This window comes from Amphiura filiformis, chromosome 7 (genome assembly GCF_039555335.1).
Source record: "Amphiura filiformis chromosome 7, Afil_fr2py, whole genome shotgun sequence".
NCBI lineage: Eukaryota > Metazoa > Echinodermata > Ophiuroidea > Amphilepidida > Amphiuridae > Amphiura > Amphiura filiformis.
Genome location: NC_092634.1, coordinates 42,689,329 through 42,716,857, shown reverse-complemented (window position 1 = coordinate 42,716,857; position 27,529 = coordinate 42,689,329). Strand labels below are relative to the sequence as shown.

The 27,529-nt window shown below is 36.5% G+C and overlaps 1 protein-coding gene across 1 annotated transcript in view; it reads right to left on the bottom strand.

Annotated features, from left to right (window-relative positions):
* Positions 1-17,855, bottom strand: part of LOC140156502 (gamma-aminobutyric acid type B receptor subunit 2-like) — a 31,129-nt gene extending 13,274 nt beyond the window's left edge. Inside the window, exons 1-5 of the mRNA XM_072179445.1 lie at positions 17,655-17,855; positions 15,690-15,797; positions 13,725-13,790; positions 11,397-11,600; positions 5,209-5,448 (exon numbers count right to left, since the gene is read on the bottom strand). Coding sequence (XP_072035546.1) covers positions 5,209-5,448; positions 11,397-11,600; positions 13,725-13,790; positions 15,690-15,797; positions 17,655-17,855 — 819 coding nt within the window. The remainder of the gene's footprint in view (positions 1-5,208; positions 5,449-11,396; positions 11,601-13,724; positions 13,791-15,689; positions 15,798-17,654) is intronic.
* Between the last annotated feature and the right edge of the window lie 9,674 nt (positions 17,856-27,529).

Genomic DNA, 27,529 nt, shown 5'->3' with positions numbered 1-27,529 from the left:
TAAAATCATTTGAAACAACTCATTTTATTTTTTTTAATTATTTAAACGCACTAATATGGTATGACATTATAACCGTAAATCTTATGAATTTCAGGGAAATAGATCATTATTAAAAAGTAACACTGTCATAAAAGCAAAAGAAGGAAAAACTTTTCCCTTTTATTAACAAAAAATTCCTTTAAAAATGAATGGGGCGCCCAATGGGAGCTTTGATGTGATGTGCTGAAATCAGGGGGGGTACTCCAACTTTGGAGGTGACGCGTATGTAGGGGTGTTAAGACCCCCTTTATCACCATCGCTGTCACCCAAATACCCCCATTACCAGCACATGCTCTAACAGTCAAAAACCCAATTGTATTGTTTCCTTTAGATCTGTCATCCAAAGACCTAGACCCATATTGTTTCCATCTGAACAACAACGAGCCTCGTCTATCACTGATTAATTCTCTTAAAATAACAAAGCCATTTGAAGCCATTTAGAACTAGAAATTCAATTTTCGAGGCTTCTTTGGGCTCTAACACAAAGACCCCCATTTAAAAAAGGTCATATTCTCACCCAATCCACCCCCCCTAATTTAGATCTAATCGGTCCCTCTCTCATCCAATGACCCCATATTTTGCACTTTTTGCTCTCACCGAATGCCGAAAATCGTGCTCTCACCACCTAGGTTTCATTATCATTGAGGTATAGGACTTTTTATTTTTTTCGGAGAAGAGCAGGTAGGACAACTACTTGATTTTATTTCTACCTGTTCATACTACATACTCTGAAAATTTTAGAAAATTCGCACGTGTCCGTTTTTTTAAATCACATTTTTTTTTCTAAAATGGGGGTTATAGCTCCCTCAACGGGCACTCTCTCCATTGGGCTACATGTAAAGACCAGTTATAGACAAATGGCCCTAAAATAAAACGGACTCGTTCATTTTTCCTCAAATTTTGCATATGATGTAGATTTAACATCTGGAATGTAATGCAAGTGGTGTCGTTGCTGCTCTTCTAAATTCATTTATAAAATGTCCGCCCCAGACCAAGGTGTCACCCTTGCAATGACACCATATTTTTATATTTTGCTCTCAACGGATGCCCCTTACTGCACAGCCCTATACAGTGCCACCCCGGGCTGAAATGTAACCGGTTTTTCTTTAAAACAATAATGTAACATTAGCATAGTAAACAAAGAAAGATTAGGAAATGTAAAGCATAATTGTTGCAGTGAGAAAGGTGTACGATCGCACTGCATTGGGATGAACGCGGTTGGTTTCAAATAAAACGAAATAAAGATCAGGATACCATTTCAGTTACTAATATTAGGAAATCATGTTGTGGGGGTTGTTGTGGCAGAATTATTTTATTTTATTTAGAATATAGGTTTGCATATTTAATTGTTGGACATATGAAATAACTGTCGGTTGTAATACCTAACAACATTGCATGCATGGTTATTTTAAGGATTTTTTAAAAGTAAATGTTTTAAATAACACAACAAAGGTCAATTGCAACTACCGCGCTATATTTTCAAGGGATAAGAGACCATCCATCCCATGTTTATCAATGGAATTCCTGCTTCCTTGATCGACAAAGCAGCTTTTTTGGATCAATGCCGCTCTTCACCTGGATCATACTCTTGAAAAGCGTTGGTGTTTTTATGAGTCTATTCATTTTCTATTCTAAACAGAGGATAACGGGCCTAGATGCGCAAGATTTCATCCCATGCATATTAGTTTACATGGTAAACAATAATAAAATCAAAACCAAGCAAGTTGTGTTTTTATTTCTAAGCTGGGCATACTTTTAAGCAAAACAGTTTCGAAGTAAATCTAACAAGACCGAAATTAGAAGCATTTTGCAAAGTTAAGACAAATAAGGGGCCCCGCCGCAACGGGCGCCCCAAAAAACCTGCACTCTTCATATGGTCGAACATATTATTATAGTGATCCGTCTCATCGCAAGGTTGTGGCCCCGGGGTTGTGGCCTTCGAATCCCATCTATTGTCTGTCTCCAGTCTCCACCCACGTGTATTGATGGTGCCGACAAATAGTAATGGGAATTCGTCGGCTGTATTCCATAGTGGCGTATAGTGATTTTTGGTTATTTTTTAAATGTTTTTAATGATGTTCTCTTTCATTTTTTCTAAGTCTCATCAGTCATAATTAGCTAATTAATTAGTAATTAATTAATTAAATGTGGCGTATATTTACAAAGTGACATTTTTTGTATTCCATAGTGGCGTATCGACCATACGCCACTTTGTATACACATTTTTTATAATTAAGAAATATCGGCAAAAATGAAAAACTTTGTATGTCATAGTGGCGTACACCTCGATACATGTCATAGTGACGTATTGTGACCTATACGCCACTATGGAATGAAGCCGACGAAAAGTAACGCCATAGGGATTACACGGCGATCGAGGTGACGTAAGGTTAACATTAGGTTAGGGTATTGCGTTTTGCGTGTTTTCCATAGTGACGTATAGTTTTATACTTATTATTGTCAGTTTGCCAACAATATTATGTATTTATTTACTTCGAAAAATATATAGAAATGAAATCTACATAACATTAAAAGAAACAAATTTACTCCATTTTCACTACGATTCGTTTCGCCCGAAGGCTCCTCAGGTGAATGAGAGAAATGTAGAACAAACTTAGAACAAACTGCTAAATGTAGAACAAACTGCTTATGGGAAATGTAGAACAAACTGCTTATGGGAAAAGTATTTTATCATCACTGCGGACAAATCCACTGCATTAAATTCTAAATCGGAACTCATCAGCAAATGTAGACATGCCAATAAGTTTCTCTTGAACAATGTTTCCTAATTATAATTTTATATTTTATGTTTATATTAAAAACGTTAAACATGTATAAGGAGAAAAAGCTCCGCGTGCAATACGAAGAAAATAAATAAAAATATATATGTAAGCGACACCGTAAGCGACACGCAAGAAAGCGACCAGAGCGTTAAACATGTTTAAGGAAACACGCAAGCGAGCGTATAAAAATCATGCGCGTTAAACATGTTTTAGCAACGCGATAAACGCATGACTCTAAGTTTGTTCTACATTTCTCTCATTCACCTGAGGAGCCTTCGGGCGAAACGAATCGTAGTGAAAATGGAGTAAATTTGTTTCTTTTAATGTTATGTACACGCTCTCCTTCACAGGATCGAGCACTCTATTTAATGAAAGAAGAAACACAACTTTATGTAGAAATGAAATCTATTTAGTTAACTACATCATTTACCAAATATAATGAATGTCTGATTTACACAACTCGATTTTAAATTGGTATTTCTTCAAACCCGATTTTCTCGAAAAGTTGTTTATTCGCGATGCCTCACTACTATACAAATATTGACTGCTATGAGGGGCATGGTTAAAATTATAGGCCCAAGGTGATCTCAAAACCATGACTATGCCCCGAGGCGTAGCCGAGGGGCATAGTCATGGTTTTGAGATCACCGCGGGCCTATAATTTTAACCATGCCCCGAATAATAAGCAGTCAATATTTGTTTTATATACCAAATCTTAAGATCCTTGTCATCTGTTTGGTTAAAAGCATCGATTTTGTGAAGAGAAATTAATATTTTCAATGCGAACGTCACACAGATTACAATCTGCGATTTCTGCGTAATTATAGCGCGTGAAAACATTAACGCGTGCGTAATATCATTTTACGCTGGGAAAAACGCGCAATTTGATCGTGACGCACGTGACCGGTCCATAGTTCATTTCCATGGACCGGTCCATAGTTCATTTTGCGGGCATAGTTAATTCAATGACTGCTTTTTCAACCAATCAGATGACAGGAATCTATATGAGGTATATAAGCGCCACTATGGAATACAGCCGACGAATTGGTCAAATATACCAATGTTGAGGAAGGGTGACCCCACAATGAGTTCATTTGGGAGAGTCTGGCCGGCGTCAAGGGAAAAGAGATGGCCACTGTGGTTTGTAAGCATTGCTCCGTCACAACCTTAACTTTCATATTATAGAGACAATAAATCAGAACAACAAAAATAGAAATCCGATTAATATCCTTTGACCTGGTCTAAATTATGTTTGTCATATGACATCTTATTTTAAGGATATAATGATGGCCGCTGATCGATTTGGACCCAACATATTTATTTTTATCCCATTTAAGTCGATTTCAAAATAATATTTTTGTGTAACTAGCTTGAGGCCACTTAACACAAATGACTATATGGGAATATTCTCCCTGAAAGACCCCCCCCCCTCTTTTTTTTTAAATTTCGCAGCTACGAAAGAACCCTTTCAATATAATATTTTTGTAACTAGCTTGAGAGTGGGCATAATTCTCTCTTTTTTTAATTTCGCAGCTACGAAAGACCACTAAATTTGAACACAATAGAGCTCCAAAGACCCTTGATTTTGATCATTTCAGTTCTAAAAATACCCCTAAATTCTCACATTTTTAACCAGATGGCCAAGAAAGTCACTTGATTTTGACTGTTCGCAGCTCCCAAAAGACCTTCTTTTACTTGTTCGCAGCTCCATAAGACCCCTTTAACCCGTACGACTTCAAGTCCCAAGTACCCACCACCTCAAAATTTCGGGGGAACATACCCACCAAAATCTATTATGTGCCCCCCTCCCGGGCTTGAGAGTCGTACAGAAGTTAAAAAACAAACCCAAATGCTGGGTACATAGGGCATCCCCTGACCACTTAAGGTGTAGGGGGCTGTCATTTTCTTCGGAATGGGGGGGGGGGGGGGCATGAATATACTGGGGGTCATAGAATTTTTAGACCAAAAATAGGGTGGTCATAATTATTTACACCAAAAATAGGGGTTATAGAATTATTAAGGGTTGGTGACTAAAAGTTTTCGCGCTCTGCGGGCGCATTCTTTAAACTTATGATCCAAATGCGCACACAATCTTTATTTATTGTATGCCAAATTCAATACACTTACGATCCAAATTCGCGCACTTAATCACATTTCGCACTTCACATTCAAGTTTTTGCGCGCTCCGCACCTTTGTTCCTGCAAAGAATAATTTATCTTGAGTCTGGAATGGGGTCACAAAACATTTCTACCCGAGATAGGGGGGTCATATAAAAAATTTAGCACGTTATAGGGGGTGATAAAAATTGACTCCGGTCACCAACATATTCATGCCCCCCCTTCCGAAGAAAATAACATCCCCCTTAGCAGACAAATATATACGTACATTGAGGCCAACAAAATTGACTTTGATCAGATTGTCATTAATGATATTGGCTATTTGAAAATCCGAATACTGGAAGTCTTCCAGGGACTTGTTCAAGGCTGCTAGATCTCTAGCTGAACTGTTGAGAGCCAACACTAAGGACATGCAAGAGTCGTAAAAGATGCCAATGTATGCATTTATGCCAATGTTGGCATTTGATTGTAACTCATGCATATCTGTAATTTGCTGTTTCGAAAGCCTCTGAAATACAGAAAAAGAATACGTTGCTTTGTAAAGAGTTACCTTTAGTTTGATTTGGGTTGTTGGTGCTGTCGTTTTTTAAGTGCCTTTTCAATTTAATTGATGATTTGATTAACACTTTTAAAATCATTGCATTTTAAATTATTCTTATCATTATTATTGGACATTCAGAGCTTCAAACATCCGCTCTGGTTTTTAAAGTAACCGATTTTAGATTGGGTTCAGTATAATAGAATCGGAGGTGACAGGTTTGCCACACGCCAATCAAACCCGATGTAAATAAACGACTAATGGGGTCATTCGAGGCCATCACCATGGAGTTTTGCAGGTTCATGAAATTTGGTTGGAACGACCACTGAAGCGAGACAAAAGCAATGTCAAGGTCACATCAGGGTCATCTGGGTCAAGTGTTACGGTCATTTGGAGGTCACTCGGGATCATCTGTGGTCAAATCACAGTAGATTGTTGCAGATTTATGCAATTTTGTGGGAACTACCGCCGAAGCAGACAATTTAGAGTCATTCGGGTCAAATCGCCATAAATGAAAAAATATGACGGTCAGGCCAAAAAAAAAAAGTGTTTGTTTGCCCAGACACGACCGACCCAAAAATTCAAAAAACATCATACACTTTTTTTTAATTTTTTTTTTACAATGATATAAAAATAAAGAAAATGATGTTTTTCCCCATAAAATGCCAAATAACGCTTGAAAGTTAATATTCCTGGCAATCACAGCATTCATTTTTCCCATTTAGCCCTCCCCAACCATGCCAACAATATTTTACCATCAATCAACATCAATATAGAGAACCAAGCACGACAAGTACATGTACAGGTATGGTCTGGGATTTTGTACTCCAGCCCGGATTTTGTTACCAAAGAGGTTAAACTTTATATGGTAAGGTTGAAATACATTCATAGATCAAAGCAGCCAATCAGAAAAGCGGTTAGAAGAGTATGCGGAGTACTTTGGTTGTATATAATGTGCAATCCGCGTACAACGCGCAGTGCTTTCAGATGCTTTTTGGGCGGGTTGATGCATTTTTATTTGGTCCTATTTTCCAACATTTTTAGTGATAGTTTTGTTATAAAAACATCAAAAATCACATGTTTTTTTCTTCTTGTGTAGGAAATACTATTCAAATAGGTTAATGAACGCGTTTTTAATACTTGTTGCTCGAGAAATTAGACTAAATAATGCACTTGCGCTACGCATCAACATCAGCGCGCATGCAGTATTTTTGTCTAATTTCTCTCCCAACAAGTAATACACGTTCATTAACCTCTAATTAAAGTTTGACACAAGTACAAAATGTAAGCCTGAATGTCGTATATTTTCTCTTACACCACTTGCTGCAACACATGTACACATTCAAAAAAAAAAAAAAAAAAAAAAGAAAAAAAAAAAGGAAATCGACCTACCGACCCACTCCTTTCTACCCCATGTCTGGGCAAACAAACACTTTTTTTTTTTTTTCTTGACATTTTGGGTTTGTCATAGATTGTCACGAAATTTGATGGGAACGACCGCCGAAGCGATATAAAAGATGTTAAGGTCATTTTGAGATCATCTGGTTTGAACTTCACATGGAGCTGTTACAACTAATCCCGTGTACCGGTTCTACCGGTTCGTGAAATTCTACAAGCAATTTAAACTTAGGGACCGCTCATTATTTACAGGGAAGGGGAGCCGGGAAAAATGTAGGGGGGCTATGTGATTTTCACTTTAACAAACAGGGGGGTTATGTGATTTTATTTTTCCTGATAGGGTCAGGTGAAATTTAATATTAAATTATTCACTATTATGATTCACTTATATTTACCTTATATTTGGCTATTTTAGCCACAAAAATGTCAATTTTTGCGCGCTTCGCGCGAATTTATTCATGCACCATATTTTGAGTTTAGCTTCAATATGGCAATATTTTGCGCGCTTCGCACGCATTTGTGTCATAAACTTAATCTCTCACCAAAAGGTGCTGGATTTACATAATACTTCAAGAAATTTTTCCAACCACCTCATGTCAAAAAGAAATCTACGCCACTGTTCATCAGCACATTAGACATATGGCAGAGTGGCAAGTCAGTCCCCTCCCCTGCTCAGTCGACAGATGTATTGTGATAAAATTTATGATCTGCATCTTCCTTTTGGCCTATTTTAGACCCTAAATTAACCCCATTTTTTAGTATCAAAAAGCCAAATTGCTGCGGGCTTCGCGCGCATTTATTTCAGAAAAACCATTCTGTGAGTAGATCTGCGAGACGCACCCTTGTAAATTCTGGTGTTTTTTTCATCTTGAACTTGAACACAAATCTAAAAAATGAGAGTTATAATTCCATCCATTCTATAGTGTAAATCATAAATATGAGTGCTTGGAAAAAGAATAAAACTTGTATACTGGATCAAAATACTGGGACTTTAAATTAACCAAAAGTTGTGAAAGCCCTATGCATCATCCTTTGGAATGATTTTAGGGCACATATTGTCCTCAATTTGTTCATTTTAGCGTCTTTTTTTTCGCGTGCTTCAAGCGCATTTGTCCAGGTAATGACAATCAGTGAGACGATTTGAAAATTTTGCCCCCTGGCTCGGTGACTCCGATACATCTCTCTTTGAATTTTAGCATTGAAATAGCATATTTTCTGGGGACAGCTTGTGGGGAGAGGGGTGTCTTCTATACGAAGAGCCAGAGGTGGCAATCATGTTGCCATGCCCAGGGGCCATCAAAAGGTGAATCCGGCCATGGTATACCAGCAAAATGTATTTCTCGATGTGAGGGGGGGGGTTACGTAATTTTAAATGCTGCTAATAGGGAGGGTTGTGTAACTTTATGAACTCAATTTTGAAATCCTCCCCCTCCCCTATAAATAATGAACGGTCCCTTACTGAAATCTTCCACCAACCATCCGCGAAAGCCGGGTGACCGCCAAGTTATTATTATTTTTTATTATTAATTATTATTATTATTATTATTATTATTATTATTATTATTATTATTATTATTATTATTATTATTATTATTATTATTATTATTTGTTTGTTTATTTATCTGTTTGTTTATTTTAACGGTCGCTACGTGTAAAGGCACAAGTAGTGAAGCTTTAACGAAATGCCCAAGCTAGACTTGACAGTGTTAAATACTGGCCGATATGAAAAGAAAAGGCTGAAAAAGAATGGGAGATAAATGACAAGGAAAGGAAGGATTAGGGTAAATTATCCAATAGCAAAATTCACGTTCATTTTGAAAAAGTCCCAGTACAACCTGAACAAAATGTGGTCGCCCCCTATATTACAATGCTTCCGTCGCCACTGAAGGGCGTATTACACTAAATCACTGCGCGAAAGGTGCAATGGTGATGAGTTCCGGTTAAACGTATATGCCTACATGAGACAATGTGGTGTCCTTAGGGACCATGTTCTTCGTGAGGTTGGCATGTTCTGATTTAAATGAAAGATGCTAACCTATTAATGACTAAAATAGATATGAAATTATACAAATCGATTTCACAAGAAAAGTAGGCCCTGTCCGAATTACTGCTAACGGAACAAGTTTTAATGCTAGTTTTGGCGTTGAAATAGCGGCGTCGCTTTTCAACATTTTTTAATAAAAACTGATTCTATAAAGTTCCCCAAAATTGAAGCTTAAATAAAATTTCAGTCCTTAATTAATACAGGGATGACGTTAAAAAGTGAAAAATATTGTCACGCCTGGTAGAAAACGCCGTTTAAAAAAGGTGATTTTTACGTGCTTTTCAATGGAGAAGTTATTTGGTGGTTTACGCCCTTGAAAGCATGTTAAAAAATGGTGGAATGAGCTATAAAATTCGGAATTTAAAGTTATTAAAGAAAGTTTTCCCCTCAAACTGATTTATTTTGAAATGAGAATATTCTATTTTATAATCCCGAAGCTTTCAAACAAGATTTTAGAGTATAAATTTCTGGAAAACTCGTTGGAAACAGGGTTTGGTACCAAAGCTGGCAATGGCGGCCATGTTTGCTCAGATATACCATTTTGAGTTTAAAATCGAATAACCATTCAACTTTTAAAATTGTTGTTTAAGAAAATGGTACAATAATTGACAAACGTATAACATGAAATGCGTTTATAAGATACTCTCGGAAACATTTATCCCATCAAAGGTATCCAAGTACCTCCAACTACCTTATCAATAGCGTTTTAAGGTGACGTGTCTATTTTCCTCTCAATTTTAACGAAATTTGGTCGGTATATGGCGTTATTATTTACAATGCGGCCGTTTTCAATTCTCTAGAGAGAAATTGATTAACCAAGTTTGTGACGAGTTTCTTTGATTGAAGGTATTGTAATATTATCAGACATTGGGGAAAATATGCGCGCAAGGGGGGGGGGTGTTGTGTCTTTATACCCTACCCCTAACGTTTTCGACCTAGGCATATACTCGTGCAATGAGATGGTGCTTGTCATGGGGGGGGGGGGGGTCGGAAACCTTTGTGCATTTTGCTTATGTAATGTGCAACTTAAGTTATTTGACTCACTGTTGTTAAAGTTTTAACTATTATGACGTCATAATTGTATTTAAAGATCGATCAAACCTGCTATAAACTCTGTTTATCCATAATTGGTCAAAAGTACCCAAAATGGCGGTTTTTTTTTAATGTATCAAAAATTGTTTAGAGAACCCTTATAGCAGATTGGTGTAATGTATGAATTAAAGAAATGACACTTTTCCTTAGAATGGTTTATTGTTTCCAAAAAAAGAGAAAAGTTAAAAAGAATTCAAACCTCTTGTGCGGTTCAAGGGCGTATTACACTAAATCACTGCGCGAAAGGTGCAATGGTGATGAGTTCCGGTTAAACGTATATGCCTACATGAGACAATGTGGTGTCCTTAGGGACCATGTTCTTCGTGAGGTTGGCATGTTCTGATTTAAATGAAAGATGCTAACCTATTAATGACTAAAATAGATATGAAATTATACAAATCGATTTCACAAGAAAAGTAGGCCCTGTCCGAATTACTGCTAACGGAACAAGTTTTAATGCTAGTTTTGGCGTTGAAATAGCGGCGTCGCTTTTCAACATTTTTTAATAAAAAACTGATTCTATAAAGTTCCCCAAAATTGAAGCTTAAATAAAATTTCAGTCCTTAATTAATACAGGGATGACGTTAAAAAGTGAAAAATATTGTCACGCCTGGTAGAAAACGCCGTTTAAAAAGGTGATTTTTACGTGCTTTTCAATGGAGAAGTTATTTGGTGGTTTACGCCCTGAACATGACTGGACATAGAATGGGAACAGATTTTAATCCATTGTAGCAGTGGTTGGTACGGCCAATTTGCGTATATGACTATTCACGAGGGGTGTGACTAATTAGCATATATGAATATTAATGAGGTGGGCGTGGCTAATCGTTTAATTACTCAAAAAAAAATTAAATATTCAAAATAAAAAATTTTAAAATCCAATTCCAAATTTCAAAAATAAATTTGGAAAAAAATTGCACATTAATCCATCCAATAGCAAAATTCACGTTCATTTTGAATTCACGTTCATATATATAAATTAAATTTCAACAAAAAAATTGAAAAAGAGTTGAAAAAAAAAACATTTGAAAAAATGTGCAAAAAAATTCATGAGGACGCAGTTAATTAGCATATAGGCCTAATATGAATATGAATGAGCGAATGTGAATAACATTTTGAACCGTGAAACTGAATTTTCTTCTTTTTCCGTCAATGAGCGGTGAAATGAGTCAATGAGTAGTGAAATGAGCAAATGAGCAGTGAAATGAGCATGTAAAATGAGTCAATGAGCATATAAATGGAGTTAATGAGCATGTAAAATGAGTCAATGAGCATATAAAAGGAGTTTATGAGCATGTAAAATGAGTAAATGTGTAGTGAAATAACCATATGAGAAGTGAAATGAGCAAATGAGCATGTAACAGTAGTACCATGTGGTACTTACCAAACCGTTGAAATTAATTGAAGCTAAATTTGGATTTGAGTAAATGGCAGGACTTAAGACAATGAAATGTGATGAAGATGTAAGTTTGTCCATCTCTTCAAACGTACAAGAAGTCTCCTCGACATGATCAACCCACCAGTTAACTTCGGTAAAGCCAGGTAACATCCAGACGTATTTACTTCCCCATAAACCAAACCTGTAAGCCTAACGTACATGAAAACAATACATGAAGTTGGTCCAGGATGTGTGAATTATTATACACTAAAGTATTATTTTTTTAATGATCATACACAAAAAGAAACACCATTATACAGCCTGGCAGAGCCGATGGTTGACGGTTTAACCAAACAATAGAAATCAGGTCCAAGAAACTCTTTGTTAAATCAGCAGACACATAAGTGCAACAGCGCATCGCGTCTCGCAATTTGTTAACTCGCAGATTCGGTACTATACGCCGCGAAACGGGACTCAGGGAGGTGTTAGTAAGTAAACATTGGAAAATATATTTGTATACTATAAAGGCTGTATCAAAATGAGTTGTGCAGATATGGGCCAAATGTCAAGATCATGTTAATACGTAAATTTTGCGTGAAAACGCTAGCACAAATACGTTTTAAAAAAGTTTTAAGCAAGTTTTATTTTGGGTTTGGGTTTAAAACGTTTTGTATGAAAATACGCTTCAACGATATTTTTTAATGTTTTCAAAATGTTCTTGTAAACCATTTTTTTTCAACACTTAAACAACATTACGATAAAATATTTGCAGTAGGTTATCAAAAAAATGTTTTTTAATTTTATGAAAACGTTTTACACCATTCATATACCCTTTATGTAACCCAACATTTAAACTTTCTCTGACAACCTTTTAAAACCTTTTGCGAATGATGTCGAAAACGTTTTGTGCTTGCTGGTTAGGTTATTTCGTCATTTGAATAAAAGCGTTATTGTGAATTTCACATAACAAATTCCACGTTCTGCTGTCACATTAGCCATTGCCAGGGTGACATACTAAATCAGTTATTATGTTTTATGGTCATAAAGATGCACAACCTAATTACCATGTGCTACTTCCATGGCCTTACATTCTTACAAAACCTGCCGATTTTTTTATCTCAGTTAATTTCAGCAAGATGGTCAAAACATCTGTAGTCATGGTAACAGATGAGTACCAATCATATTTTATACAATCTGTATTGAAAGTCGTCTTGAAAAAAATGGGGGAATATTTCAATTTGCCACTCAGTGACACAACAAGACAAGCCAGTAATTTCCATGTCAATTTAACCAAAACAAAACTTGCTGATAATACCATTAAGATTCAAGGTGCTCTACTATGGAATTCACTCCCCAGTCAATCAAATCCAGCCCCTCTGTGTCATCCTTCAAAACTAATTTTAAAAAGCATCTCATCAGTAGCTACATTTCTGGCTAATGGATCAAATATTTTTTTATATTTCTATTATTATTATTATATTAAAATATATCTCAGATTGGACTTGTTTTCGTGTGTTTGTGTTATATTGTTCCCTCTGCCTTGCGGGTAGATCTTGGTTGGAGTTTGTCCCCAATAAATTATTTTCCAACAATTTTTTTGTATGTAACTCCAATATTGAATATCATTATCATTTGCTATATTTATCATTTACTTTGTAGGTACTAGCCTTTTTACAATTTCACATGTAAATGTTTGATTTAGGCCTCTGATTTGCTCATGCATACATGTTTTATTTTCAAGGTTGTAGGCCTATATCCAATACTTGTTACATTTACAATACATCTTTTTCATGTAATATTTTGGAAATTGCCTAAAATGACTTAATATTCTAGATATGCCTACTGGTTATAAAATTATTTCTTATTTAATATGCATTGTATACTTTGAATTTTGCATTGGTAAATCTTGTATTTTCTCTACTTACAAGGCTTGTTTGTCTTTGTTCGTTTTTTTTCCTAATGTATTAAATTTTGTTTTGCTTATTGTAAAATTGAAACATTATGTATAGGGTGCCACGTCATCACGCTGTGCGTTTGGTGGCATCCTCATCCTCTGTTTCTCATACTTTTGTCATATAATTTAAAATGTTCCACACTGTTTTATACAAGAAAATATTATTCTGTATTATGTTAACATGTATTTTGAATGGATGAAATAAACTGAACTGAACTGAACAAAGGGTTAAATATACTGAAAATATTTTCCATGTTCCCTTAGACTTGAATTTAATTAAATCATATATTAATATAACAAACAATCACTTGATTCGTCAATGAAAGCTAATTGAAAACGAAGAAGCTTATTTAAAAATGACGACTCTTGTTTTCTCTTACCTGGCACATAAGTTTGGCTCGACTACCTGCATACGTCTCTGTAAATATTATCCTTGCATCATGTCTCTATTTCAATAAAATATTAATATGTCATAGTATTTAATACAAATTATTATATTAATAAGAATAACTATAATTACGCGGTTCGTAATTAAGGTGGCCCCAAACAAAGGAGTGTAAATAACTCAAGTTTGTAAATACAAATAATATGCATAATAAGCTCATTAATATTCATAAATGTGCAAATAACATGTCACAAACTATACAACACATCGGGGCACTATATACTTTCACAATACCAAGTTAGAATGTTCATAAATATGCATATAATATGACACAAAACTATACAGCACATCAGACTACCATATCCAATCACCAAATCAAGCTCCCATTTACTCAGCTAGCGGGAGCACACGCTGTTACAATAAAGCAACAGGTAGGTGTGAAAATTGGACTTCATTCATTAGCGCGGTTCATTCGTACAGATTGTCCATTGAAATGCATGTGAGATCGGCCGTATAAATATGACATTGCGATGTCCCTATTTGATACAAACGTGGCTTGCATACGCACGGTCCACGTTGAAATTGACATTTTACGGTGTGACGATGGTTCATGAACGCGACTAATATTATCATCACGAAAAAGCATGATTTTGAAAATAAAATCATGATATATGCATGCACTGGTCCTTAATCTACAGAAATATTAGGTTTTTGTAATAATAATATTCGGAAAGCACTGATAAACAATCAATTTTAAGAGGAATGTTAGACCTGTTCTAAAATCAAAATTAATGAGGTCGAATTAACGTTATTAGATCGGCGTTAAGGATACGATACATGATTTACCGACAAGTGACTCATTTCGGAATGCGATCATGAATTTTGAAGAAAAAAAAAGTTTCCACAGGCTTCGTTGGGATTCGAACCAGCGATTCGGAACTTCCATTGATTACGCGTCTAGCGCTTTACCGCTCGTCCACGGTGGCAGTTGAGTGGAGGAGTGTAATGATAAATGATAAATCTCATAATGCCATCTTTAGCCTTTTGTTTACTAAAAAAAGATGCGTTTTGTAAAGATAGATTAGCCGTTTTATGCATAAAGAGCACGAACGTTTGGGAAAGGTTTCAAACAAATAATAAAGACACTGATGTGATGATGAAATTGCGTAAGTCGGGAAATATCTGCGTCGCAATGTTTTGTTTTGGTTTTAGGAATGTGACCTTAAAATTTACGACTTCATGACATTATCATTTGAAATCAACAAAAGATATTTAAACAGTATATGGCCTCATTCTTTCTCTAGAATGTTTTGTACATGTATGTGAAATAGCTTCAACAATGGTTCGCTGCATAATGGGAAAAACAGCCTTGACCTAAAAAAAGGGCGAGAGGTACCATATTTACCGATTCAGGCTAAATTTAAAATTGATATAAAACGTTTGTTTTTTGGTCAATTACAAAAATTAATTTTTGTCATATAAAGAAATTGTGTCTGGCGTGAATTACACTACAGTTTTTTATTCTTAGGGCTCTTTAACTTCTTCAAATAATGTTTTAAATGATAGAGTGAATGCCATGGCCCTCTATAATTACGCACAAAAGATCGAGTCCCCTTAACAAAACATTTTACGCCCTCCACAGATTTTGATCGCAAACATTTGGCCACAAGAGGGCCGAATGCTGTATTCAAAATCGTTGGTTGACTATATAGCCTTTACATGTATAAACGTGCGTATAAACGTGCGCATAAACCACAACACACGTTTAAACGCACGATCCACGTGCCGCGTATGGAACATCGCAATCTCTCTAATTATTTTAGTAACTGTAGACTCTAACAGTTGTGATGTCATTTTACTCGTGGTCACATTGATATTGCTGTGATACCAAAACATTATATTTCCAAGTCTCATAACTTGAATCACAATAAGTTTCACTAAGTCTTGTAAATCTACTCACAATAAGGCTCTTAATCTGCTCCGAAGCATCGTCAAAATCGGTAACAATTTCATTGGCAAGGACACTTATGCCCTCGCGAATAAGTAACAATGTTAGCTCCTGGGATGTCTGGAATTATTAACATTTAACGAAAACATATAAAAATTCAGATATTCGATATTCAGATATTCAGCAAAATATCCTCTTATCTTTATACACTATTTTTTACAATTAATACATAATTCAAAGTTATTGTGTACATTAAGGGATCTGGAATGAGCGTTTTGAGCGTTTCGATAATATTTTTTGTGGGACATGAGAGCACATCAGACATATCGAATTGCATTATGAATTTTTGACATTCACGATATAATACAAATTTTATGACAAATTATTAAAATTTGATATTTTTCACATTTTTGATATATAACAGTCCTCGAAGTAAATTTTATAAATCTTATGATACATTCTTAAAGTGTATGTAGCTGGGAGAAAAAGCCGACGATCAATTGAAAATTTTGACCTTTCATATTGAAGATATGGATTTTTTCCCAAAAAGACCTTAATTTTTTTTGGTGTTTTGGGAAAAATAATTCATATCTTCAATACGAAAGATTCAATTAATCGTCGGCTTTTCATCCCACCGACATACACTTTAAGTATAAATCATCAGATTTATAAAGTTTACTTCGAGTACCGTTAAATATCAAAAATATCAATTTTTAATGATTTGCCATAAAATGTGTATTACATTGTGAATTTCAAAAATTCAAAATTATTTGATATCCGAAGGACATTCTTCGTATTCAAAATGCAATTCAATATGTCTGATGTGCTCTAATGTCCCACAATAAATACTGTCCCAACGTTCATACCCCAACCCTTAAAGATTCCACATAATTTGTTTCATAGGGCATAATACACGAAAATGACACACCTTGAAATTTTCAAGTAATCTCAATGGATGTTTTGATAAAAACTAAATCGGCTTAACGTATAGTCTTTGTATTCCCTCTTAGCAAGGCAAACACGCTGTTAAATACACATAAATTCATGAAACATATCTCCAGACGAGACACAAAAATCATCACAGTCACGTACGCATTTTTACGCATATCTGAATCCCAACAATGCAAAAACACTTACATATCATTACACACACAGATTTCCTTCCATTATACTGAATACAAATCAATAGAATTTACTGCATCTTTCAAATCTTGGGTTATATTGATTTAAATATACGCTGTAACGTCAATATTTAGTCAATTGCTACAAATGAGGTGTCAAATTTGGCAGAAATAAATTCTGCTTCCAACGCATTATACAGATTTGTGATGCAATCGCCCGTTTTTGAATAATGGCCTTTATTCAAGGGGTTATAGTTACTTTTTTTGAGATGTTAATGTTCTTCGTCTGTTCTCATTCTGTTCATTTGGTGCTTTGGAAAAGCCCGCCTCTTCCAAATCCACCAGTGGAGACCAATTCGCCCATTTGGGCGCATTTGGTCAAAAGTGCCCTTAAAAGCGCCCAATTATGGCAAATTTGTGTGATTTTGTGAAAAATTGGTGATAGGTGGCAAAAACAGCAAAAGTAGGTATAGAGAAAGTCAGCATCCGAAAATCTTTCCCCCGAACAATTTTTTTTGAAACCATCCCCCCGGCACTCGATATGACCTGACCTTTAATAAAATATGAGGTATAAAGTCTTGTCATTTACAGTGGCTCCAATGGTGGCTTTTGAAGAGACAGCCTTTTCAAAAACTCCATTTTGATACAGCCTGTGTATAACATGTCCAAAATATCCTTGTCAATCTATGTAAAAAAGTTACCAAAATGTGCCAAATTTATTTTGGACGCATTTGATGTCATTGTGAGGGGACGTCGCTATGCCAAGATATTCGTAAACATGCACCTCACTGAAATCCGTCGATACTCAACTGTTCCGTACTTGATTTCAAAGGGGGAATCCAAATATTTTTCTTACCTGTAAAAAGGAGTCTATTCTTTCATTGACCATAGCGACTCGTTTCCATCCCATAGACTTTATGAATGCCACCTTCGCAGGTGTAACTATGGAGGTTTCATAATTACTTTGCACCGTTAATGGATATTTCTCTCGGTTCTTTAAAGATGGTGAAGTAGCACTGACTACCTGACATAAAACGATGTACAAGTCATATTGCATATTTTGAAATAATAATAAGGCGTATCAAATAATTTAAAGTGTGTGCTGTGCGTGCGTACGCCTGTCAAACGCATGCTTTAATTATCGTGTACACTTTGCAAACGCCTTCTGGCGCGTTGCTAGAAAAGCGCGAGAAAGAAATGCGTTTGCAAGGAGAGCCTCGTTTTGGTAGTAAAATGGCGGATCCGTGCAAAGAGCGAATTGAGAAATGTGGGGGAAGAGGTTTATTCTCAAGTTTCTTCATGAAATGAACATGTTTTATTCTCGAATGATAGCTTAATCCGCTACCCTTGGTCACAATTTCAATTTCCAGTTGGCTCCTGCAAACAGTTCACCAGAGATATGTTTCCTTAACCTGTTACGTTTTACGGCAAAACACCAGATCTTTTGTGCCCTGACCTTCATAAAGTTGACGTTCGCCTAAGATTGCACGACTTTGCCGTGGAAACATCTCAAAATATCTCCCACATTTCTCCCACCATGCCCATACTTTGTAGACAATAATATTGGAAAGCTCATGTAGCTTCAAATCAAGACTAGCAGAGCTTCAAGAGGTAAAATAGCTATCTAGGCGCCAACTCGCCAGCGTTATATTAGATAACTGCTGTTAATGCATAGATTTAATAGGCTTGACATAAAAACAAGGTTAATACCAAACAAAAACGGTAGCTTTATCTTCCCATGGTGGTGTGTCCCCCATTGTCATTTATGGTGTTCGGGTCACGTCTTTACTTCCAATATCCAAACTTGGGATCCTATTGTTATTGTGATATACCTCCCTCCGGCGTTTCTCTCTCTTTCTCTCACCCCCCCCCCTTGGGTTTGTGGGGTGGGTGGGGCTGGTTTTGACAATAACCAAATAACATCATATCATGATCTTGGAGGTAGTATACAATACATTACCTGGTTTAAACCGTAAGACGAGGCTACTTCGTTCATCTCAATACAGAGACTTGAAAACGCTGGACCAAGTATTCCCAAAACAACCGGTGGTTTATAAATAAATTCATATAGACGTTGTAGCATGAGTCCGGGAATATTCTGAAGAGAAAACACCAAATACTATAAACGTCACATTAGAGTGATTTTGAATAGAGATGTACTGGCGTATGATATGTACGTTTGGAAATCGCAAGCTCTCTATTCGCTGTCGAAGTGACGTAATAAATCGTATTAACTACCATAGCAATAATAATATGAATACAATTTTGACTATATCGCCCTGCACTACAAGCAGGTTGCACTCATCACCTGTGTATGTCTGCAATCATAGATTGAATACAATACCGCTCTATTCAAAGATGCTCATATTACAGGTGCGTGGGATCAGAATGATATGGTTCAATGAATAGGTATCGCGTGAACGTTGTAGTGCAGGGCGATATAGTCAAAAATTGTATTCATCTATTGCTATGGCAGTTAATCCGATTGTTACGACAGCGAATTAGTTTGGCAATAGCAGCGAGGTACTTGCAATAGTTGTGCAAGAAGTTTAAATGAACTTCGCCCTGATAATTCAGCCGGTAAATTAAATTAAATTAAATTGATTTTTGCATATTCATTAATTAATTGGATAACAATGGTGTAAGGAATAATAATGCACCTTCTAGATTTTGTCATTTTTTCATTAAAAAAATACAGTTTGGCATTTTAAAAATTCGTTTTGAACTATAACAACAATTCAGGGACTTTGCTGCTTCAAGAGCGCACACCCTAGACATTCTACAAATAACCTTCGCAACCAGGATCAGCTCCCCGAGTTTCGTACGGGTTACAACGAGATTAGCAGTAAGTTCCTTGTCTAGGGGAATTTCAAGCTAACTCAATTTTTTGTACGAGACGGCGTACTAGGCACCGCCAGGGTTCGAACCCACAATCTCTCGCACTATAGTCGAACGCCTTACTGATTAAGCTAACTTGTCTGCTGAAAAGGGCAAGGAGCCCATTTTCCACCAAAATTCACCCCGTGAATGCACGCCATTTTGGAAATTTTACCCCCATTATTGTACAGCACCTCATGATTTGCTTTGTACTTACCCTAGGTGAGTCGGTCCAACGTAAAAATAATTCATATCCGTCTAATATGCCTTCTATTTCATTTGCGTGTTTGATGCAGGTTTCAGTCGCCTGAATAGTAAAATCTGATTGAAGAAAACCCCCGATATAAAGAGGAATACGACTGGTGTCATTTAAAGCTAATATCGCATCAGCATTCATGGTCAGGACGAAGCATATCAGTATTGGCAATTCCATTATTGACATAATCTGAAATTAGACGATATTTGATGGAAGCTATCCGCATAAATCTGATTTTGAAACATTTGTGATTATCAAAACACAGAACTATACAAAAAGTATTAGGCCTGCGGCAATGATTATTTAGTTAGAACGTTTTTGAATTAACACCACTGGGTAATACACTATGCACTGTTAGAACATTGTGTAAAACATTCGTTGGGTAAATCATTTTAAACACCATTCGAACAACCAAAATAGGTTGGGTAACATTTTTTACCCAATGTAAGTTTAATCAACAAATAAACAAACAAACAAACAAAACAAAACAAAAACAACTTACGAAAAAATAAATAAAACAAAACAAAGCTATATCAAATATAAAAACAAGCAAACAAGCAGTACCAAAAACAAACAGCTAACTTTTTGATCAAGTTGATTGGGCCATAATGACACCAGTTGCTGTGGTGTGGTTTACAGTTGGCTAGACTAAATTCAAATTTTGATAGATAAAAATGTGTTTTTAATCATGATGAACGCATTCCATTGAACTCAAAATTATACTGATGTTTATTAGAATTTAAGTATTCAGAAGTAAATGGTCATAAAAAGTTTATATAATTAGTGACAGTAAAAGTTTAGTACACATATGCCCATGTTATTTCTTGGCATAATTATACTGGCTCACTTCAATACTGAACAACTTTTGATCACGAAAGCTCGAGTTGAACAATTCGGAAGCTAACAAACAGAGGAAGTACGGTGACTGAAAAGATCAGACTTGAAAATCTATCAATTGTGCACAAATAAATACAGAGTTTTATGCTTAAATGTAATAGCAAGAGTATGCACAATGGGCAAGTGGACTACGGAGAAGTCTAACAGTTGGCTCGTCAGCATTTGAAATGATTGACTGCCCTGATATTATGTTATATTTTTCATTACTGTACGTTTTCTCAGATAAGATTCCTGGGTCATATCATCTTGCATAAAGCTACAGGAAAATGCATGGTGTTGGTATTATTATAATGTTATCAGTTATAAAACCTCCAAACGATCGGTCACTTTTCCATTTTGAGAACGAGAACAAAGACTAAAAAATATAAAGCAAAGATACAATCCATGCCTTACATTTGGAAAACCATACAAAGCGAGGGAGGGGTGTTTGTGTGTGATTTAGGGATTCAATCATGTTTCACCGTTGTTCATCACCGTTTAACAACGATGCAGAGGAGGCTTAAAGGCATTCCTACAATGCAAGTCTCGATGTTATGAATGTTAAATAATAGGATGAAAACACCAGATATTTGCACACAATTCCAATGCAAGGCATGATCAACTGTACCATATGTGTACAAAAGCCAGACATACAAGGTCAGAAACCCCATTGGGTTGTGGGAATGTCTTTAAACATCCTCTGACAACGATGCGGCCGCGTAGTCTGCGTGGTTTACTTCGCGAGGGCAGCTTTAGCTGCCCGAGCGAAGTAAACCACGCAGACGCGCCGGACGCGAGTTGTTAAACGGTGATGAACAACGGTGAAACATGATTGAATCCCTTTCAACAACGAAAAGAAGCTAAAGATCGTATAATTCTCGATTATGTCACGAGGAAATGTCAGTTAATCATTGTCACTAAGCCTTACAAAAACTTGGATGATTTCTCTGTTAATATCATCAATAAAACTACAGAATAAAACGGCAAAATTTAGCCGCTATCTGAAAATACTGAATTCAACTTGTAAGCTTGCATACGCACAAAGGTTCCAGGCATGACGAATTTTACGCGCTCTCGCGTAACGCGTAGTCTCGCTCGCGTTCGCGTATACGCTACAGTAAAAGTGTGGATTCATCACGGTTTAACAACGGTTGGCTCCTGTGCAAAGGTATAGGAGGAGTTGTTGAAATAGCATATAGTGAGGGACAAAAGTTATACATATAACTTGAGACACACCAAAACCTGCATAGGCGAGTACATTTACACCCCCTTAACGTAGGACCACTTTTGTCAGCACTTAGTTAAGTCATCCTCACTTTGAATGTGCCTGCCACATCCCCGTAGTAAACCCGGGATAAAGTAACATAAGGTGACATAAGATATGTATGCCTACCATTGGCACTCATTGAGTTAGGTACAGCCTAGGTGAAAGATGAAAATACAGGAACGACTATTACACACAGTGCGGTATAATATCCACAAAAGGATTCAAGAGTTGTTTTGATTACATTATCTCCTCCCTTCTTCTGTAGAAATCCAGATTTTTCTGCCAAGCTGATTTGAGACAATAAAGTTGCATTATGTAAAGCAAAAAATAAAAACTTACCTGACAAGACGCTTGTCACTTGACGTAATTGCAAATTTATTCCAGCAACTGACTTGCATGCAACAATACTTAGAACAGATTACGCCAGATTCAAAGTCAGTAACTGTAATTGCCCATGTTAACTGTTCATTCTAAAGAAAACTGTATTTTATGTTTCTGTCGACAAACTTTAAACAATCAATCTTCTCTTTTCATTCTTGCGCATGAAATGCGACCGGATGCTTGAATAATATTCCTTATAGTGCACCGCCATCTATTTTGCCCGGTTTGAGCGCTGACAAATTGGAAAGTGTTGCCAATCAATATTCATGAGAGAGTCCAACCTGGGAGTCCAATCAACGTCCAGTTTTCGAATTTAGGTGACTTGTGTTAGGCACGTGTGAAATATATCTGACTGGACGTTTTAATTACGTAATTCATAGAGGCTTTAGCTTCATCGAATGGCTGCCTAGTATTGTTATATGATATACATGGTACAGGTCTACACTTTGTCACGCCCTCTCTCCCCCTTCTTACTCTCTCCCCTTTTACCTTTCTACCCTTTTCCCGCCCTCTTTGTTTCTTTTCTTTTTGTATTCTTCCCCTCTCGATCTTTCCGCCGTTCTTCTCCTTTTCACATCTCCCTCCTGCACTCCGTTTCTTTCCCCTGCCTTTTAAATTGGAAAGTCGTGAAAAAACACCATTTGACTTAAACGAATAGGCATATAACAAGTATGCTGCGAAATATGTAATTGATAGAAAGCAGCGAGTTAGCTAGACATGGGCCCATATCGGGTACCCTTGCCACATGGCGCTAATTATACCTTAAAGGGGCATTTCGTGATAATACAGCCTCATCCCCCACTTTTCTCAAACAAAATTGAGATTTTTATACCACAGGAAAGCTCTGGCTACATACATGTAATGCTTGTGTGCAACAAATTTCTTGCTGATATAAGGGGGCTGGTATTTTTTTCGGAAGGGGTGGGTTCCAAATATACTGGGAGTCATAAATTTTTTGAAAGAAAAATAGGGGGGTAATTAAATATTTGATGACCAAAATGTAGGAGTCACAAGATGACCACAGATAGTGTGTTTATTTTATTCAAAAATACAATTTTAGTATGTTTATGGGGTAAAGTGTATGGTTACTTCCATTGTTGAGGGTTTGTAGCGTAGACTCCAGATCATCAGAGTTTTCTGCAAAGATTACAATATCATCTGTAACTCTCAGGTGGTTTATCCTCTCCCTATTGATGTTGATCCCTTTCTTTTCCCAGTGAAGCTTTTGTATTTTGGCTTCCAGAGCTGTGTTGAAAAGGTTTGTTGATATGGTATCTCCCTGTCGAGCCCGGTGAATGTTGAATTTGTTGCTTTCAGAATGTAACTGTTCCTTTACTGTATATATCCTTGATATGTTGACATACGTGCTCTTGATTCGCTGATCAACCAGTGCATGTAGTAGAGCTGGAGTTTCAATGCTGTCGAAAGCCTTCTCATAGTCTACGAAAGCCAAACACTGTGGTTGCTGGTATTCATTTGCTTTCTCTGTGATCTGGTTAACTTCATGTAGGTGATATGTTATAGAGAATCCGCTTCTAAATCCGACTGGTTCTCGGGGCTGGATGACGTCCAAGGTAGCAGTGAGGCTATTGGTGATGATTTTTGTGATAGTTTCCTTGATCTGTCATGTTGCCTTTCTTATGAAGAAGCACAGTTGTTTGATGGGATCATTTATTAGTTTTTCAAACAAAACATCATGTATAACCAAAATTTATGCTTAAACAGCTAAAAGTGATATCGTGCTAATGTATACAGATGCTTTTGAGTCGTTCTCAACTTTAATTTCCCTCTTTTACAAAATTATTCACTTTTTAGTATTTTTAAAGCTTTTTGGGATATAAAATGTATCTATTTATGACAAGATTGGTGGCGCTATTTAGTTACTGGAAATTACTCTTTCAAGCTTTTAATACAATTAATTCCTTTTATTGTTTGATAAAATATGTTTATAAAATTCCCTTGTTGCTTGTTTCACCTATTCCAGCTGTTTTAATGGCAGTATTAATCACCTACCCCTTGAAAATAAAGAAATATGATTTAGGATAAAAAGCGCCATCTATAGTTTGCATTTAGTTAATAATGAAGACAATTCTATATACATCAAACAACCGTGGAAGGATGATAATGGCATTGCTCCAATTGTCTGGTATTCTGCCTTCTCGGATACACTGTGGGAAGAGATCGCATAGCTTACAACTTCACCTCCCTCCTTCAACACGTCAGTCAGTATCTCATCCTATCCTGGTGCTTTTCCTTTCTTCAATCTTAAAGGGCAGATCCTACTTCATCTGCGTTGATGGGTGGTATATTGTGATTACTGGTTGTGACTATTATGTGGGCCTTCTACTGAGATATTGCTGCTGTAAAGGTCCTGGTAGAGATGTTAAACCCTGGATACAATTCCATCCGGGTCCGTTATTACTTCCCCATCCTCATCTTGCAGGGCAACCATCTGAGATCTCCCAAGTGTTAATGCTTGTTTTGTTTTTTTGTAGCTTCTGCCTGCTTCCAAGGTTCGCTGTATATTTTTGACATTGTGTTCCCTTAGTTCTGCCTTCGTTCGTTTTTTGATGGTTTTACATACTTACATGTTAGTTTGTTGTTTCATTTCCCTTCTCTTCTTGAGAATCCTTAGAGTGGTTTCTGAGAGTTTCTCTTGCTCCTTTTCAGTTCCTTTCCAGCTACTTCCCTGGCACAGCTACTAATTGTGTCTGTAATGGCTTTGGATTTTTCAGATTCCTTATAGTTGTATCTTCCAGTGCATCAAACTTGTAGGGCTAACAGGAACTCTAGTGAATGTTGATGTAGCTTGTCTAGATTCAAATTGACTGTCTTCTTGCGCATTAGCTTGGCTCTTTCCAGTCTCATGTTAATGCGGATCTTAGCTCTTACTACTCTCATACTGCCTGTGTTGAATTTGTTGAGGACAGATACGTCTGTAACAATGTGCTGCTTGTCTGAGAGGATGAAGTCAATTTAATCCTTTGTTGTGCCATTTCGACTTCGCCATGTGCACTTCCGAGAGGGTTTCTTCGTAAATAATGTGTTCATGATTCCAGAAGTCCAGAAGTTTGTCTCCTCGATTATTCCTTTCGCCAATGCCAAATTTTCCAGCTACCTGCTTTCTAGCTCTCTGGGTTCCCACCTTGGCATTATGATTATATGACTTGCTTTATCTTGGTTGAGAAGGCCATTGATTTTTTCATATACTTCCTCAAAGGCATCCTCTTTGTGGCTTGCGGTTGGCATGTAGATCTGGATTATTCTCAGTTTCTGTTGGTTTGATAACTTAAAGATCGTCCGTGCCACTCTATCAGATGTGCTCTTATAGATTAAGACGTTAGCTGTGAGGTCTTTTCTTATGATGAATCCTACTTGACTAGCGCCACCCTTCTCTGCGCCTATGTAGTATATTGTATTCACGCTTTAAATATTATAAGGCTTCTCCTTTTCGTCTTACTTCACTGAGTCCAATGATATCACACTCTATGTTGTCTGGTTCATTCTCTGGTTCGCACAATCGATCATCACTCAGAAGGGACCTTCCGTTGTACATTCCTAAGGTCAGTTCCTTTAGGGAGTCTGTCCTAACCCATAGATTCTTAGCACCCTCTGCTCTCTCTCCTCTCCTACCGCTCCCGTGGTTGGTGGTTTGAAAGCTGCTGGGGACTGAGGGCCTTGTCCTTAGTTGTGCCGTCATAATTACTTGCAGGTTGTGGCATACTCACCATGCCCACAAATGCATGTTGGTGAGACTTACACTACTTACTTACTTTCCAGCAATGTCATATACTATAATATAGTAGTCCGATTTGTTCATATTATGAACAAATGGGACTACTAGTATATACCATTACATTATTTGTCGAATCGTGTTCAAGGTATCCGCGTGTAGTATATATATAAGTGGAAGTGGAAAATAACCAACGATAACTGAACATAATTAATAAGCATGATAAGAAAGAAAGAACAGTTTACTAACACATAGTGTTACAATCATCCAATACAACAAATAAACACAAACTCCGATCGGCACACAACCGGGCACACAACCCAATGGTGGTTGTGGGTTCGAATCACGCACCTGCACAACCCTTTGCTTTTTGTTCAAGTTGGGTTGTGTACTGGTTGGAATTTGTGTTTATTTGTTGTCTTGTTTAATAGTGATACTTTTACTGGTTTGGTAAACTGTTAGTTTAAACTTTTCAACGCACGTTATCAGAAGTTTAAACTTGTTAAAATTTTAACCCACAATTATGTTAAATTTTAAATTTTAACCAGTGTTCTAACGTGTACTTAACGCACATAAGTTTAAACTTGTTGGTTAAAAATTATAAGGTTAGCAAGTATTTTAAACTGTTGCGATTTGGTAGTTCACAGCATCTTGCGAATGGTAGTGAGCTTTGGCAAAAATTGCATTGATCAGTTCATAGCGAGTGTGTAGAAGAATTCAAATATCACAGATATGCTTTTGGAGGTCCTGTGGTTCTTGAGTTATGTTGTGAAGAGGGCTGAAACAACAGTACTTTTGTAAAACGTACATAACTTATTAATAACAACAATAATACTATATTGATTTAAATAATGAAAATCGATTTCTTTTTTGGCTGCTTCTGTTACGGGGCCAGGTTTCGAGAGGGCATCATACTCTGTTGATGACAAATTTGAAGAGAAACACCATGAGAATCTGAAGTTGTGACCAGTGGTTAATGCATTTATTCAAGGACTGGCCTGATCGGTTAAACATAATAAATGCACTAAAAATATCTATATTACGAAAGTTACGACCTTAACTTCAACATTGGTATAGTTGTCCTCTTAATTAACGGGCATCTGACTGCGAATTCAACAACTATACTTTTGTTCCCTGTTAAGCTCATACCTCAATCTATAAAATATGAATATTAGTATCTTATGCAATGTTAAATATCAATCCTTAACTTTTAACCATCGCATGTCATGCTCAAGCAATACCAAACAATACTTTAATCATAAAGCATAAAATCTATGCCCTAATATGATCTGTTGAATGCTTGTGAAACTAATATTATTAATTAGCATGATAAGCCGAATC